Genomic DNA, 17,742 nt, shown 5'->3' on the forward strand with positions numbered 1-17,742 from the left:
CAGTCTTACACAGGTATACCTTTTTAACAAGGTTTCTCACCCAAAGACAGCTTCCAAACCCCAAAGCCACTTCTTTGCTACAAAGTGAAACTAAAGGCTAGAGGTCAGTGGCCCTCCCTGAGGAGATCGGGGTGAGTAGCCCTAGGAACAAATGGCCCAGGAAGCTGCTTGAACTTGCTCACAGGCTCTCAATACGGGCAAGGGGCTGACAAACTACGGGCAGGAACTCCCTCTGGACTTCTCTTCTTGCAGGCTCATCAAACCTATTACCAGATCAGGTTCATCCTCCCTGAAGAACAGCAAGCCAAAATGCTGAGACGCCAAGGTTTGCAGCAAACTGAGGATTTATTTGCAAGGCAGCCAAGCAAGGAAACAGGAGAAGGCATCTCAAGTCTACCTCCCCAGTGCAAGAGACGTGGGGTACTGATATAGGATAGCCAATAAAGAAACAGGGCAACTGGAGGACGAGGGAATGTGGGGAAAGGTGACTGGAAAAAGGTGCAAAAATCCTCATTCTGCACAAGCATAACTAAGCTACAGGCCTCTGCCTGTTCAAAAGGTCACTTGTGCCTGCCTAGTTGAGGCGTCTGTGGTTAAGAGTCTGAACAGGCTGGCCCATCGCGAACAGGACATAGCTAACTCTTAAGTTTCTGGAAAACACCTCGGGCCAATATCTCATTGTTTAGGCTACAGGCAGATTGGAGGACACCCAAGACTTTTGTAGCAAGTTAAAATGATTAGTGAAGGTAGGTTACAGGTGAAATGGATTTAACTGATGATTTCCCATGGTTGCACTCCTAAAAGATCCTGAAAGATCTCTAAGTTAAAATTTAGCTCTGTGTTGCAGAGCGTGGGCTCTAGAATGCTCGGGCTGCAGCATTTGCGTCTCTCAGGTTTTAGAGCACAGGCTTAATAGTTGTGGTGCACAGGTTTAGTTGCTCCAAGATACGCAGGATCTTCCACGCTCTGCAACAAGAGAAGCCACTGAAGTGAGAAGCTGGCGCTCTGCAACTACAGAGTAACCCCTGCCTGCCACAATTAGAGAAAAGCCTGTGCAGCAATGGAGAGCCAGCACAGCCAAAAATAACTAATGAATTAATTATAAATAAACTTTAGCTCTATGCAATTACATTCTTTTCCACACTTATTTGAATTCCTGATGATATCTATTCTCTTTGGAATAGGAGGCCTACCTAGAACCGGGAATACATCTGTGTCCCTCTGTGGCCATTATTGCAATGAACCCCAGTGAAGTATCTTTCAATAGTGCCTTCCTTCTCACTTGCGTTCAATTTTATTTGACCAAGCTCCTCTGCTTTTATTTTCTGAAGCCAAATATAACCCTGAATTTAATGGGTGCAGCAGCTGGGAATTGCTGAGAAGGGTCCCCTGCCCTCCTACCACCTTTCCCTTTCTCTCGGGAAAGGAGGAGTCCTGGACACATGTGAAGTTACTTATCTGTGTGGGCTCACTAGACAAGCCTGCTTGAATCTTCGTTGTGAATTACCAGCTGTGTGGACTTAGGCAGATGACTCAACCTCAGTGAAATGTGGTGGCCCGGAGGATTAAATGAAGCCATGTTTGTAGGGTGCTTTTCCTAGGCTCTGGCAGACAGATTCCCTGATAAATATTCCTAGTTATCCAAGTCAGGTCAGTTCACCTCCTGCCTACATCTCCTGCACTGCCACCTACTTGAATCCTTTCGATGATCTGTGTTCCCTCTTGTATTTTCAAACTTTCATTCCCTTAACCTTGAAACACAGTTGGCTCACCTGTTTTAAAACATCCTCCCTTTGGTCCTGGATCTTTCTGGTTCCATCCTTCATTGCTTGTTCCCTTGGTCCCTCTCCCTAGGTCTCCATCCCGTGGCCTCCTGCACCCTGGCACGTCCAAGGTCACCAGTGTTCTCCCTCCTGCTGCCACAGTGACTGCAGTCTGGCCAACATTCTCACCACAGCAGTGCACTGTCCCCACTCAGGGGCGCTCTCTACCCTCTGAGACGTCCTCTGCAGGACCTGCCCTGCACTGAGAGCACTGTTCTTCCCACTGGAAACAGGCCAACCGCCCAAGACGCAAATTAGACCAGGACACGTTACCAGTGAAAGTGTTTAATAGTTAAATTATTTAAATAGACTTTTCCATTTCCATGGGAAATCATAATTGTATTCATTTTTGCAAGAGCATGGATAAAAAGAGTGCACACTCCTTGGAGGGAATGAAGAGCTAGCACTGCACGTGGTCACCAGTCACTGCCGGGATGGGAGGGAGGGGCCCCACGAGGCAGGGAGTCCATGACCAACAGGGGAAACACTGGAGAAACCAGCACACACGTTACTCAGGTTGGGAGCAAGATGAAAACCCAGCACCACTGGCGGGCCGCATGGAGAGGTCAGGGACTCGAATACAACACCACGGAGAATGCCAGCCCCTTGCGGCAGGTGCAGGGGTGATGCAGAATTCAGAGGGTGGAGCAGCAAAAGCACAGGTAGGCTAAGGCTGCCAGGGTTAGGCCCATAAGCTTTGCTTCTCAGAACTGTGTTTGATTGGGGTGGGAGGTGGTGTGCAGAAAGGGGAGGGCGGGGCTAGTGTCCACTGAGAGGTGGTGCAGGGGGGTGTCAAAGTAACGTTTTGCAGCTGACATATAGCTGCCTCCTCACCTCCTTTAAGCTCACATGGGAGGCGAGAAGAATGCTGCCCTGAGACGGAATGAAGAGATCTGGGCACAGGACCCAAGGATTCTGTTTGAATAAGGTCTCTATGACAGTATATCCTTTTCCAAATGCCTCCCTCATAGGATGTAAAAAATAGAAAATTTTCTTGGTGTATTTGACTGCTCCCACCCCCACAAATGAAATCAGACAAAATGAAATTTCTGCTGGCTTTGGCCCATGGATTGGCCTCCACTTTCCTCTGTCTGGTTTGTAGATGGAGAGCAAAGCCCCCAATCCTTTCCTTGCCTGAGGGATCATCTCCAAAGAGAGACGCCTGCACCTTGGCCAGCGTCGAAAGCCAGGCAGGCCAGTCTTCCCCACACCACCACGCCGGCCGAGCTGTCAGGGTTGCAGAGGCTCCCTCTCTGCCCGAAGCAAAAGCTGACATCTCTGGGAGCCGAAGGGTGGAAGGAGGCCCTGCTGGCTGCCACAGGTTGAGGCTGCTTCCCTTGACTCCAGCTCGGCCTGAGATGGGAAAGAGGCGTTTGTTTTCTTTTTATTCTGTTTGCATTTTACTTAATAGAGGTGACAAGTTTGTGTGTGTGTCTGAGAGAGAGACAGGGAGAAAGGGTAACGTGTGCATGCATCTTCCTACATATGGAACCCCAAAAGGACACGCTCACTGCTCTGGTTGGACCTGGGAAAATCTGAGGTGAGGGAAACAGGTGTCCTGAATGAGAACAGTTCCACAGCATAAACACACGCACACACACACATGCACACACACACACTCCAGCACACACATCAACATACATACAGTACAAATGAGCACAAATGCCCTGCTGTGCACAGCTGTTTTCTAATATAGAGAGTTTACAAAATATAGAATTTGGTATATTTGTTAGATCTCCAAGGTTTTCAGTAATACAAAATAAAAAATACAAAAAGACAAGTTGGGATCCCTGGCCTCCCTCCGCAGTGGCATCTTGGTTTGCTTGTGGGCCTCTTACACGCATACAACTAGCACAGTCTAAAGAAGGGCACAGAAACGTGTTTTGTTTTATTTAATAAATATTTTCTTTTTTTCTCAGAACCACCACTCCTTGCTCCGAGTCCTCTGGCCTCCCCCTCGCAGTTAGTCCTGCCCCCTCCAGGGGCACCGGTGTGGGTTGTGGGAGGGGCCCGCGATGAAGGCCACGGCCCATCCAAAAGCCAGCACTCCTGCCGAGGCCTGCAGAGCCGCTGCCTCGGTTCGAAGTGTAAAGGCTCACATAGGAAAGCAGCCCCGGGCCCGGGCCAGAGTGGCGCCGCCTCCCGCCCGCCGGAGGCCGAGCTCCGCGGTCCTGCGCCCAGGCGGCCTGCCCTGCCGAGCCCGATCCCTCCTGCCGCTCCTCTCCGCGCGCGGCGGCGCCTTCAACAGAGGGAGACATCTTTGGTCAGCTTGGTGCTCGCAGGACGCTGGCACCCCGGGCCGTGGACGGAGACCGCCAGCCCTCCCGCCCGCAAGGGCAGAGGCTGCTTCTGGAGTCAAAGTGGGAAATCTCAGGCGGCCTCGCGGGCTGGAGCGAGGCTTCCGCCGTGTCTCTGGAGGCCAGGCTGCCTGGCGTCCGCGGTGGCTGCTAACTGGGCGGGGGCCCTCCGTTGAGGAAGTAGGTCATCATCTCGCCTTTGCCCTTGACCTTGACCACACCCCGGCACTCCAGCTGGTACGTGTTGGCGGCCAGCACCTGGTACATGTCTGTGGTGACCTAAGAGGCAAAGGAGGAGAGAGGACAGGCCCTCCATGACCTGACTGCCCCTGACTTGGAAGGGTGGGTGGCAGCCTCACTGTGCGGCAGCTCCCCCAAGGAAGGGCCTCAGAACCCAGAAGGAGGCAGCACCCACTCCCGGCCAGGTGGGGTGGCCAGCCCCTGATGTGCCTGTGGACACGCACTGCCTATCGCCATCCTCCACAATGAGAGAGCCGCAGAAGCTGAGGGGAGCTCTCAGGAGCTCACAGCCCTCCCACTCCCCACAATCCACGCTCAAGTGTTTTAACCAAAGCCTCACTCCAGACCTTTCAGAAAGTTCTAGAAACTGGTTTTCCATCACAGACAGTTTGAGAACCACTGCTGATTTCATTTCATCTTCCTATGAGGTTAGAACTATGATCTCAGGCTCGGAAAACCTATGCCACTTGCCTGAAGTCTCGCAGCTGGTGAATGCTAGGGCCCGGATTCACTTCAGATTGTGGTGCCCGCCTCTGCTTTAGCTTTTGGAACACAGAGGAGGACTCACAGGCAGTGTCAGCAACGACAGGGCACTACCGCAGGGCGCAGGGCCAAGCAGAGGTGACAGGGGGATCACCCTTCAGCACAGGGTGATCCAAGAGCCCTTTCTGAGCATGGCCAGCACCCCTGCCGGGGCCCCCACCCACACCTGCTGTCCAGCTAGGAAGGGGCAGCACATTCTGTGAAAGGTAAGCCCTATGTAAAGGTAGGTGCCCGTCTGTCGGTTACTGACTGAGCCCCTCACATCTGTGTGTGTGGGTGTGGGGGGGGGGGGCGGGGCGGGGGGGGTTGAAGCTCTGTAAACACTCCTCCTCTCTCTCCATCTCTCCTCAGGACCCCCACTCCCACCTTTCTGTCCCACTCTCTTCCCCTCAGCCACCCTCCCCAGGATGGAGGTGAGAGGAGGCCATCTGGCCATGCCCCTCAGGCAACACCCACAGGCCAGCCAGGGCCGTGCTGGGGTCAGGGTCAGTCCCTTTGTTCAGAGGCCCCACGAGGGAGTGAAGTTAGGGGACGGTTAAGCAGCGTCAGTGTGAGCAAGGACCTTAAAAATGGCCCAGTTTGCACTTGGGAAAACTGAGACCAGGAAGGCTAACCGAGGTTCCACGGTTCAGGGCCTCTCTGTGTCAGATCAAGCAAGGTCTGAGATAAACAAAGAAAAGCAGCTAAAGAGTGCCAGCCTGTACAGGACGAAGAGATGAGAAAGTCTCCAGGTCTCTGGCCAGTCTCCTCAGCTGTTAAGACTGGTGGGGGCACCATCCAGGGACTAGTGGCCTTGTCTCGTTTTCAGACCAAGCCCTGAGTGCTCTGAGCTCCATTTAGCAAATCCTGCTCCCTGCAGCCATCTGCCTTGTGACTGCTCTGTGTGCCTGGTGTGTGGTGTTAGCACTCCTGGCCTTGGCTGTGCCATTCCCCACAATTCCTCCTGTGGCCAGTAGAGGGCTTTGCGCAGGCTAGAAGATCTGTCCAAGGTACTGAGAGCCTGAAACACAATTGTGTTCTCCAAGTTTCCACTGCATCAGCACCAACCACCGCATCTCCCTCAAATGTGGCTGCAGAAATTCTGTCTAGGAACTGTGAGCAGCCTGCTGGAAGCCCGCTTAGCATCACACAGAGGTCCCCCAGTGGACATGGAAGTGGATGCTCCTGCACTCACCTGGATGCGGTCGGGCACACCGGTGCTGTCCATGCGGCTGGCCACGTTCACCGTATTGCCCCAGATGTCGTACTGAGGCTTGCGGGCTCCGATCACGCCTGCCACCACGGGGCCAATATTGAGCCCTGCAGGGCACAGAAGTCAGAATTCTCATCAGGGTTCAGAGCAACTCTTTCCTGCCTGCCCTCGACACCATTCCTCCCCCAATTCTTGGCAGATTCTCCCCCTGACTCTTGGCCTGAAGACACCCAGAGTCCTTCTGGCTTGAGGCTGTACCTAACCCCACAGCTGCCACTGCTTGGATCCTATCGCACACTTGCTAACTCGAGACCACAGGAACCCATTCACATAGCCACTACTTCTCAGCGCCTGCAAATCTACCGCTAGACTGCCCTCTTTAAGGCTTCCAGTGGCCTTTTGCATTTGCTGGTTGCCTTTCTTTAATCACCCCTCTCCTGGTGGCATTGAAGTTTCCACCTTTAATTCAGACTCAGCATACCAGACTCGCCTCGCTCCTCTGTCCCAGGGGTGCCACCACTCTCATTCTCAGAACCTGCCTCCTAACCCCCATCCCTGCCCAGTGTCTGCTCTCTTCAAGGAATTCACCCTCCGGTTTCTGCACCAGGGTGGTGATGCTGCAGTGACTGACGCCGGGAAGTAATCTGCCGCATCCGTGTGGACTCTCCCCAGTTCTGCTCCAGCCTGTCTGCCTTCCTAGTCCTGCCCAAGACAACACTGAGCAGCCCCGCCCCTGAGCCTCTGCTGTGCTGGTCTCTACCTCAAATGCCCTTCCTCCTCTCCCTGCAAAGTCCTTCCCAGACACATCTGCCTCAACCAGCATTCTCTCGATATTTTCTGCCCCATCTCCAAGGCCCAGGGCACTCCCTCCTATCACATAAACTGTCTCTCCTGATGGGCCTCATTAAGCCTAACTGTGGCTTAACTATTTCTTAGCGTGAGGCCACAAACACAGCAGAAGCTCCCACACACACCCCTTGACTACTCACTAAATCAGAAATGTCATCAGTCCTCAAAACTCTTCCCTCCACCAACCTCCTCTTTGGGCCCATCAAACCACAGGTAGCTTTTTACCCCACATGCTATTCCCAGGCTGGGCTGTCACCTTCACTGGTGACAGCCATGCTTCCCAGGGAACACATCATGCGTCTGTAGGGCAGGATCTACCACACGAGGCTCCCAGCTGCCTGCCCAGCTCCTTGTCTGCCTGCCACTCAATCCCCAGTCCTGGTCCAGCGCAGGAGCTGGGGCAGCTCACAGAAACATACATGTCAGGAGAGAAGTGCAGATCAGAGGAGGTGGGGAGGTGGAATGAAAGAAAAACAAGGAGGCAACATCATGGGAGACCAGGGGTGATGTTTACACAGAAGCACAGACGGCTCTGTGCCACCCCCAGCTGGCTCTGGTCTGGGTTTCCAGCATCTGATGCAAAATGAAAACCTGGTTGTCTGCAGGCATGTGCCCACCAGCCCGCACGGCCAGCTCCTCAGGGAAAGCCAGTTCCCAGCACTCAGGCCAGAACAAAAGATCTCCTGAGGACCTTCACAACACAATATTGACTTTTAAGAATCCATATTTCAGTTTAATGTGCTAATTTTGAGAACTGAAATACCAGTATCTTTGTTGGTGAATCACTGTTCCTTTTTTAAAAATTTGAAATCTGAATCATTTTTGGCCTGAGACATTTCTGGGAGGGAGCTGATAATACATTAAAATTTTGACAAAGGACTGCTCTTTCGGAAAGCATTCTTTATCTCCACCATCCTCAAGAGGTAGAGAGCAGTGCTTGACAAAGCTGTTTCTTTTGAAAAAGTAACTTATTCTGAAAGCCTGGGTATCCTTGACAAGATAAGGACGAAACGAGCCACTGAGACACCTTGAACCTTATCAAGCAACACAGAGTTGTGTTTCTCAGATCGTTTAGTGGATGCTGTAGCGGAGCAAATAGGCAAGTGTGGATGTACGTGGGTTTTCCCTGCACTATTCTTGCAGCTCTTCTGTAGAGTTGAAAAGTGTCAGAATAGAAGACTGGGGTAATAAACAACAAAAGGAATACAAAGAAGATGTATAGCACAGGAAACATAGCCAATATTTTATAATAACTTTACTTGGAGTATAATCACTATGCTGTAAACCCACAACCGGAGAAGGCAGTGGCAACCACTCCAGTGCTCTTGCCTGGAGAATCCCATGGACGGAGGAGCCTGGTGGGCTGCAGTCCATGGGGTCGCTAGGAGTCGGACACGACTGAGCGACTTCACTTTCACTTTTCACTTTCATGCATAGGAAATGGCACCCCACTCCAGTGCTCTTGCCTGGAGAATCCCATGGACAGAGGAGCCTGGTAGGCTGCAGTCCATGGGGTCGTTAGGAGTCGGACACGACTGAGCAACTTCACTTTCACTTTTCACTTTCATGCATAGGAAATGGCACCCCACTCCAGTGCTCTTGCCTGGAGAATCCCATGGACGGAGGAGCCTGGTGGGCTGCAGTCCATGGGGTCGCTAGGAGTCGGACACGACTGAGCGACTTCACTTTCACTTTTCACTTTCATACATAGGAAATGGCAACCCACTCCAGTGTTCTTGCCTGGAGAATCCCAGGGACAGGGGAGCCTGGTGGGCTGCCGTCTGTGGGGTTGCACAGAGTTGGACACAACTGAAGCGACTTAGCAGCAGCAGCAGCATACCCACAACTAATATATTGTAAATCAACTATACTTCAATTAAGAAATAATATAATAAATACAGAAATTGAAAAAAATTATATAGGGTTTTGGTTCAAAGATTTTCTAAACAAGTAGTATATAGCTCTGCCTGTTTTGAAACTGGCCTCTGCTCAGAACTTTACCCTCTCTCCTGCAGCAGTCCTGCCCCCCAGATACCACAGCATCTACAAAGCTCCTCAAAGCCACCCAACAAGGGCCAAAGCATTTGACAAAGAAGGAATCCAAGGAAGATACGTGGACTCAACTATCTCCACATCCTCACCATTTCTTTCCCCAGTTTGTGTAGATTAGAAGAACCTTCACATCACCTAGATCTTGCTTACACACACACAGAAACCACTTAGAACTCAGCAATAACCCCTTTCTGAGTTCCAGCCTCTGCCATGGGGAGCCCTGTGCCCTTGGCACACAGCATCCCCCTCAAAGCCTCTCTGGTGGGCATAGTGGGTAGAAAAGGCAGGAACTGAGAAAATGGTGTCCCGTGCTCACCACCATGCAAAGGAGGCACCTCTAGGCCCTGGGAGAGCTCTGCTGTGTGACGGGCACCAACCCTGCCCCTTGGGCTGGGACATACGATACCATCAGCCTCCTTGGACTGGCTCTTGGAAGCAGGATGGGAGAGGGGGTTTGGGGAGCCCCCACAAGCCCTCAGCGCCCTGAGCCAGGCTCACCGATCTTCATCTGGAAGTTGTTGAAGGAGTGCTCGTTGATGTACTTCATTTGGTCCATCAACTTCATGGCGAAGTCGGCCAGGGCTTTGATGTGGGTCTTGCCCACCTTGTCGTAGGTGGAGTCATTGAGGCCCGAGGCGGCCATGTAGGTGCTGCCGATGGTCTTGATCTTTTCCAGCTGCCTGAACCGGTCCTCACTAATGATCTGGGAAGAAGGAGGCCAAACCTGGGTCACCCCGAAGTTGAGTACTGAGGTCTGCGGGGGAGTGCAGCAGCACAGCCCCTCACCCCGGTTCACACAGAGGGGCCCATCTCTGTCACCCGCTCAGAGTAAAGCCTCGGTGCTCCCCAACAGTCAGGCCTCCTCCAGCACTCATCCGCTGGCTGTCTAGGGGCTGTGGGCTATGAGCCCAGCCACATACAAAAGCCCCTGGGGCCAGGTCACGAGTCACCTCTGGGGCTTTCCCCCCTAATATGGATTGGCAGCCGCCTTTCCCTTTGCTGGCTAAGGTCCCCAGCCCTCCCAGGGAAACCTCCTCATTGCTGTCCAGCAGGACACTCTCTCCTGTCTCTAGGATCTGCTGGAAGCCTGTCCACATCCATTTCAGCCAACTCCAGTAACCACAATGCCCGGGGGTCTCAGGGGCTGCTTCTGATACTGCCTGGTCCCAGCTCCACCATCTCTCTAGTGTTTGTGCTCCATGCCCCGGCCCCTGCATTCCTGCTGGGCTTGTCCCTCTCACACTCACTACACGGTGAGCTCCCAGCACCGAGACTGCTCTACTGGCGCACACTAGGTACTCAACAAAGAAAATCTCTTTGCTTCTGCTTCTGCTGTTCAAGGCTTTGCAACTTGGTCCCACCTCCTCCTTTAGCTTGGGAATCCCTCCTCCCTTGGACTCTCTCAAATGCTGAGTCCCAGCCTGAGGCCCTGTCCAGCCCGAGATGGCACAAGAGGAATGGCAGGTGATGAGGATGGTTGGTGAGTCAGCCAGGCGGAGCCTCGATGGGGCAGCTGAGGCTAAAACCCCAGCTCTGCCGCTTACAGGCAGTGACCCAAGGCAAGACGCTTAATGCCTGTGAGTCTGGGCCTCCCCACTGTGACATGGTGATGGGGAAGAAATACACGCAGGCGCCTTGGCAGTGCCTGGGACACAGTCAGGGCGCCTGATGTCTCCACTCACACTGGTGATGGGAAAGGGGGTATCGGGGCCCAGCTGCACCTCGTCAAAGTCTGCGATGATCTCGTTGAGCAGCCGCAGGCACTCGACGCCCTCGTTGTTGGCCTCCAGTTCCACGTAGAACTCGGAGAAGTTGGCGATGGAGGCGAACATGACGGCCACGCACTCGCACGACTGATAGTAGAGCTCGTCGTTGCGCCGTTCGCGGGCCAGGAAGTGTGCGGCCACGTCCTTGGGCAGAATATTGTGCAGCAGCCGCCGGTTGTAGGCCTGCAGCTCCTCCATCTCCTCCTTCTCCTCTGTGGCCTGGGACAGAGGGCTCGGTCAGAGGGAGGGCAAGCAGCAGGCTGCTTAGAAAAAGGCAGTGCAGCCCGCCTGCGTGCCCACATGGGCCCAAGACTTCAGCAAGTGCCAGCTGCATCCTCACTGCTGTCTCTACTTCAGGTTTTCAATAAAGAGCATCTATTACTCTGACCATCAGAAAAGAGAGCTCTGTAAGTGGCTAACTCTCCCCTCCTGCCTCTCGGGAAGCGACACCTATGAGAGCATTGATCCTGCAGGAGGGACCCTGAGTGAAAACAGGTCCCAGAGGAGACCTGGGAGAAGCTGGAAGGATCCTGCCTGCCCCAGATGAAAAGGAGGCAGGAGGGTAAAAGGCTGGTTCAAACCTGCGCCCGCACGGCCCTCCAGCCATCCAAGTGCGCCTCGATTGTCCATTTGCCTCTTCGTATAAGGAAACGCACACAGAAAAGCAATTTGATAAAAATCATTTTAGCAGACTGAATGCAGGGAAACCTGCTTAGAGCCCTGCCTGGTCTCCCTGGTTCCCCAAGAGCTGACTCATCCCAGGACCAGAGGGTGCACGTGCCTCGAGGTGCCACCTGGGCAGGACAGGGACATCACTGATGTCCCCAAGCTTGAGTCCAGGGCCTGGGACAAACTCACCATCCAGGATAAAGGGACAGTGCAGAACCCTCAGGTCAAGAGGCCAATAGTGGCCCACAAGCTGAAGCACAGAGGTAGTCCTGCACTTTGGTGTGCAAGGAGCCAGCTAACCAGAGTGTTCAAGGGGCACAGGGGTCCAGAAGGGGGGTCTGCTTGCTCCCTCCCCTCAAAAGCAAACAGAATGGTCCCTTCAGTGGGGGCAGGCAACAGTGTAGGTAAGGCAGGCAGACAGGCAGGCCAAGCATCATTAGCAGGGCTGTTTAAAAGATCTAGCCAGCCTTCTTGGGCCTTCCTTAACTAAACATGGAGGCCTTTCTATTCACTGCAGCTAGAACCTCCAAAAAGGCCAGGACTATTTCTCAGGGCCCTGGGTCTCCAGGTGGGCAGTGGCTGCCCATGGAGAAGGAGCTGCTACACCCATCAGGGCTGCAGGTCTGGTTCCAGCGGGGAAGGAGAGGCCGAGGGACGAGGTGAGAGGACCCACCTAATTCTTGGGATGGGTGGGTCATACCCAAGGAAGCTCCTGGACCCTCAGATGCCAGGGGGTCCACCGGGCACATGCTGTCTTCCTGCCAGGTGGCTCCTGTGGGGTGGGACACTTTGACTATCCCCTCCCCTAAAGTGGGCTTCCCTGGTGGCTCAGTGGTAAAGAATCTTGCAATGCAGGAGATGCAGGTTCTAACCCTGGGTCGGGAAGATCCCCTGGAGAAGGGAATGGCAACCCACTCCAGTATTCTGGCCTGAAAAATCCCGTGGACAGAGGAGCCTGGTGGGCTACAGTCTATGGGGTCACAAAAACAGACATGACCTTGTGACTAAACAACAACAACTCCCATAAATAAGGGCACCCTGCTTCTGCTCTGGAACAGGTGTGCCAGTGGGAGAAGGCTGGTGTGGGAGTCCCTCTCCTTCCCCCTGCTGTCCCCGCAGAGGGGCCCCAGCTGCTTTGAAGATGCACCAGGCTGCCCTCACTCCCGCCCCTACCTCCCACGGAGACCACACGCCTGGGGACCCAGGAGCACCTCCACTCCTCTGATCAGCCCACAGGTGGCAGGAATGCTTTCCCAGAGAGCATCTGCCCAGAGTGTCAGGCAGTGGAGGCTGGGGGTGGGGACGCAGGGAGCACAGCTGCTGCTGGGAACAGAAGCCAAGCACAGAGGTGCTGGTCAGGTGTACCTGCCACCTCTGGGAGCTCTGCCCAAGACGTGTGGGCAGCTGCCAGCACAGCCAGCTGCCTCTAGGCTGGGCTCTGCTCAGGCAGGATGGCTCAGGGGTTCACAGGTGCTTGCTGGTCCTAATAAGGTCAAGGCTATGGGAGGAGACAAGAATGGGTTCTCCTGAGGACCAAGGCCCAGAGGAGGGCCATGCAGCTGTGTATCTTGTGCAGGTGCTTCAGGGAAGCTGAGGACCCCAGGCTCCCCACCTCCCTGTCAGCACCACACCCACCCACCATGACCACAGACCCAACAGCTAAATGGGCTGCTAGGCGAGACTGGCGGTGGGACAACAGACCATCACTCATCCATCAGGGCCCCGTGTTCAGGTTATTATCTACCCCTCCCCAAAGCGCTGGAGGACTATGGGAGATGGAAGGATGCGGGAGCATCATGAGATGCTTCAGTAGAGGCGGGCAGACATGCCTGACGAGTAGACACGCTCACCCCCACACTCACACACATGCGCATTTTTGCAAAACGGGGAGTGGCCAGCCACTTCCTTGTCAATTTTCCCTTCCTTCCCAACCTTGTACAGAGTGCTTGTGCCTGAGGAAGGACCTGATCAGAGGAGGGAGCGCCACATGTGGTGTGTCCAGCAAGGAAGCAGGGCAGTGAGGCGGGGAGCGGGCACGGTGGGGCAGGGTAGGGGGCTGGGGTGGTGGGGAGGCCAGTTCCATTGAACAAATGAGTAAATAAGTGAAAGAAATAGAAGGGGAAGTTCTCACTGCCAGCGATAATATTTGCATGCATGGAAGGAGGAAGGCTACAAAGAAGCCTGAGGTATTGCATTGGGAATGGGGGTACTGCTACCAACTCATGGTTTTAAATATCAACTGACAGGTACTGCAGTAGTATCCGTTCATATGTATGTGTGTATGTGTGTATTTTCTATATACTTAGATACATTTCCTATCTTCGTCCACAGAGAGGGCCTAGAACAGTGAGCCCACGGGGTGCCCTGATCTGGGTTTCTAAACACCATTCTCCATTAAAAACAATTGGGGCACTTTGAAGGGAAAGTACATGATGAGCCCCAGACACCATCTTGTGCCAGAAAGTAAAAAAATGCCCAAAGAATGATGGCGACGTATCAAAGAACACGGAAGCCAACCTGAAGACACACTGACCAGAGCCAGGACGCGTGAAACATTAAAATAAATAATGAGAGGAGCAGAGTGTAAGCCCCACTGAATTCGACAGGAATCTATGAGTTAGGCTGATGTAGATAAATGAATGAAGTAAATCAGAGGAGGATAAGGAAAGCTCTGGGCTTCCCTGGTGGCTCAGACGGTAAAGAGTCCGCCTGTAATACAGGACACCCGGGTTGGATCCCTGGATCAGAAAGTTCCCCTGGAGAAGGAAATGGCAACCCACTCCAGTATTCTTGCCTGGAAAATGCCATGGACAGAGGAGCCTGGTGGGCTACAGTCTATGGGGTTGCAAGCAGTTGGACATGACTGCACAACCAACACACACAAGGAAAGCTCTGCCTTAAAGGAGACTGTCGGTTAACAAATGTAGAAGGGGGCCCTCCCTGGTGGTCCAGTGGTTAAGAATCCACCTTGCAGTGGCAGGGGCATGGGTTCAACTCCTGGAACTAAGTAAGATCCCACATGCTGTGGAGCAACTAAGTCCATACACCACAACTGCAAGGAAAGAGCCTGCAGGCCGCAGCTGAGACCCAATGCAGCCAAATAAATTAATTTTTAAAAAAGCAAGGCAGAAGGAATGGCAGACACAGGCCCTCACAGCTGGCAGGCAGGAGGCAGTGACGGATGCTGGGACTGCTGGCTGAGGTTTGCTGAGAATCCGATTATTGGAGTAACGCCAGAGTATCTTTCCACAAAATGCTAATAGGGTACAAAAGGGAAGATGGGGACCTGACAGTGGAGAAATCTGGCAGATGTCCACTTGAGAGGGTGATCAAGGTTAACGTCGCCAGGGGTGGGACAGACCAACACAGAAGAACCCTCAAGGTGATGCTCTGAGGGGTGGCTAGTGAGCGTCACTTCCACGGTTTTCCTCCCAGAAGGCGGGGCCCAAGTCTGGACACAGAAAACATCAAGGGCCCCATACTGAGGGTTATAGAACAAGGACCTCTTCAAGACTGACAAGCTGAGGGGCAAAGACAAGAAACATAATGACTAAATGCACAGGGTACCTTGGAGGGGGTCCTGGGCCAGAACTGGGACAGCTGACCAAACACGAATGGTCCTGTGAGTGGATGTATTGTGGGTGGACAGTGTTGATTTCCTGTCTGGGGGGTTGCATGGGAATAATGCAGAGAGTGTCCTTGCTTTGGGGAGGTAGACACTGGGAAACTGAGGGGGTGGATTGGGGCATCGTGTCAGAAAAGAGAGGGTGATGGAGCAAATGCAGAAAAATGGTTGGGGAATCTGACGAAGGGACTGGTGGAGCTCTTTACACTGTTCTTTTAGCTTTTCTGTAAGTTTAAAATAATTTTTTACAACTTTCCCCCCTAAAAGCAGATGAAACCTGGTGGGAGCCCCCATTTGACCCTGTACCCTCACGAGCTGGACAGGGTCCAGGGGTGGGGGTGTAGGGGTAGTCAGTCACAGGAAGCGGAGTGGCAGGCTCCCCATCCCTGGCCTCCACCCCTTTCTTAGGGTCTTTTCAGTACAACTGAGTCACACAGCAGCAACCACCTTGGGAGGGGCTTCTGGAGGGCTCATGGGGGAGGTGGGGGCTGAGAGCAGAGGAATGGAGGGAAATTGGCTTCAGGCTCCACAGAGTCTGGTCAGCCCCCAGGGGAGAGCTGGGGGCCTCCCGGGAGCTTCCCCAAGATGAGGGGCGCGAACCAGCGGGGAGGAGGCTGGGAGGCCGCTCCCTGAGAAGAGAAGATGCAGCCTCACAGTGGGTACCCCTGAGGCACCTCCTGACCCAGGGTTTAGGAGGGGCATTCTGCAGGAAAACATGCTTCCCCAGCCTCAGGGCATTCCCACCGGAGACCTCAGTGGGGACCTCAGCAAGACCTCACACGAAACTCCCAATAGCAGGGGCAGCTAGATGTCTCCACTTTCACTCAGCAGCCAGTGAAAATCAAGGCTTCCTGCCCTGGCCCGAAGACTTGAATCTCGACATTACTAGGACACTGAGGATGGAGAAAGCCTAAGCAAGCTACAGAGAGCTGAAGAAGTGGTCTGCACACAGGAGTCAGGCCAGAGGAGGCAAAGAGGCCAGGCTAAGCTATGCCTTACAAGCGGCTGGGAGGGAGCAACAGGTCTGAGCCCCGCCCCTACTCCTATCTAAAGCCAGGCTTTCTCGCAGGTCCTGGGCACCCTCTCCCGCACCTTTTGAGGTGGTCCAGCAGGTAGTAAGGGGCCACCCAGGGGCTGCTGCTAGCACCTGGAGCACTCTGTGCATGGCCCAGCATCACCCCCTCCTCCAGGTGGGCACAATCAGCTTTCAGGGCACAGAGCCTGGACAGTAGAGTGCTGGCTGGATTTCAGCTCCACCAGGGCACCCAGCACCCAGCACCTCTGCCCCTGCCTGGACCACTGCTCATCAAGGCCAGGGCACAGCCACCTGGCTGGACTTCCTGTCAATGGTCTTTGACGCCCCTTCCAGCTGTCTTCTCCTGGAGGAGGCTTCAAGTCCAGTTCTGGTCACATCGAGCCCTGTTCAGATGCCCCTGGTGCCAGCTCCCACACTCAGGCCTCTGAGGCCCCAGAATTGCCCACCCCCTGCTCCCCTCCTCTCCTCCTGTCTGTCCACCAGGGTCCCAGGACTGGGCACTGTTGAGGGTGGGTTTGCCTGGAGCTCTGCGGTTTTGCCTCTTGGCCCCAGAGAGCAATGGGCAGACTCACCAGGACACAGGGCACCAGGCAATTGGGATGAGGCCTGAGCAGGACACCTCGTCGGTGCAGAACCCAGGCCCAGCCCAGCCCAGAAAGCCCCCAGAGGCCTGGGTACCTCCTCCCACGCCCCACCCGCCCCGCCCCAGCCCCTGGCCACCCACCTGAAGTTTCCAGAGGAAGTCGAGGCGGGCAGTGGACTCCACCTGCTGGGCATGCAGGTACAGGGCCAGCACGAAGACGGAGATGATGACGGGCGTCACCACCTTCAGCGCCACCTTGGTCGGATGCTCAGGGCTGCAGGCGGGAGGCAGAGGCCCCACGCTTCATGCCAGGCTCCGAGGGCCACTCAGGCCTGTTTGTCTTCCTCCCACTTCCGCTCACCCCTCCTCACCCTCCTGCTCTAACTTTGCCTGAGGTGTGCCGTCTTCCTGGTGGACAGCCCTGTCACAGTCCCCGCTTGCCCTGCAGCCCAGCAGCCATTACTCCTCCACTGAGGCTCACTCCCCTGCATCACTGGGGTGCTTCCCTCTGGTTACAACAGGAAATGAACTGGGCCATCTTACAAGGCAATGTATCATCCCAGGTCTCTCTCAGTTGACAAGACAGGGGTTGTAACAAGGGAGCCAGGCAGGCCATACTGTCCCTGGGCAACCTTGGGCAAATCTCTTAACCTCTCTGAATCTTAGTTTCCTAACCTGTAGAATGGGATAACAATACCCACATTTCAAGATTGTGGCAAGAATTACAGAGACTGTATGCAAACTCCTGTATAGTATCTGAGAAACAGTAGGAGCTCCAAAACTGGTAGCAATTATTATCTGATTATATTTCTGTTAACATTACTAATACTCCTAATAAAAAACAGCTGTCCCAAACCCTTCTCCAGCCCCAGCAAAGAGCCCAAACCTTGAAGGCTGCATACTCCCTGCGCAGCAGCAGCCCAGAGGCAAGACCTAACCAACCAACCCGGCAAGCCTGGCCTCTGCTCCTCCCCTCTGGGAGCAGAAGGGGAACGTGTTCTCCTGTGCCTGGGGTCTCATGTACGCCCCTGGGGAGAGCTGGAGGCCTGTGGAATGGCCTCTGAGGC

The 17,742-nt window shown here is 54.1% G+C and overlaps 1 protein-coding gene across 1 annotated transcript in view; it reads right to left on the reverse strand.

Moving 5' to 3' along the window:
* Positions 1 to 2,092: 2,092 nt before the first annotated feature.
* ADCY5 (adenylate cyclase 5) overlaps positions 2,093 to 17,742 on the reverse strand; it is a 159,182-nt gene continuing 143,532 nt past the window's right edge. The window contains exons 17-21 of the mRNA XM_027956458.3: positions 16,817 to 16,949; positions 10,718 to 10,981; positions 9,495 to 9,699; positions 6,078 to 6,202; positions 2,093 to 4,399 (exon numbers count right to left, since the gene is read on the reverse strand). Coding sequence (XP_027812259.1) covers positions 4,271 to 4,399; positions 6,078 to 6,202; positions 9,495 to 9,699; positions 10,718 to 10,981; positions 16,817 to 16,949 — 856 coding nt within the window. The 3' untranslated portion in view covers positions 2,093 to 4,270. The remainder of the gene's footprint in view (positions 4,400 to 6,077; positions 6,203 to 9,494; positions 9,700 to 10,717; positions 10,982 to 16,816; positions 16,950 to 17,742) is intronic.

This window comes from Ovis aries, chromosome 1 (assembly GCF_016772045.2).
Source record: "Ovis aries strain OAR_USU_Benz2616 breed Rambouillet chromosome 1, ARS-UI_Ramb_v3.0, whole genome shotgun sequence".
NCBI lineage: Eukaryota > Metazoa > Chordata > Mammalia > Artiodactyla > Bovidae > Ovis > Ovis aries.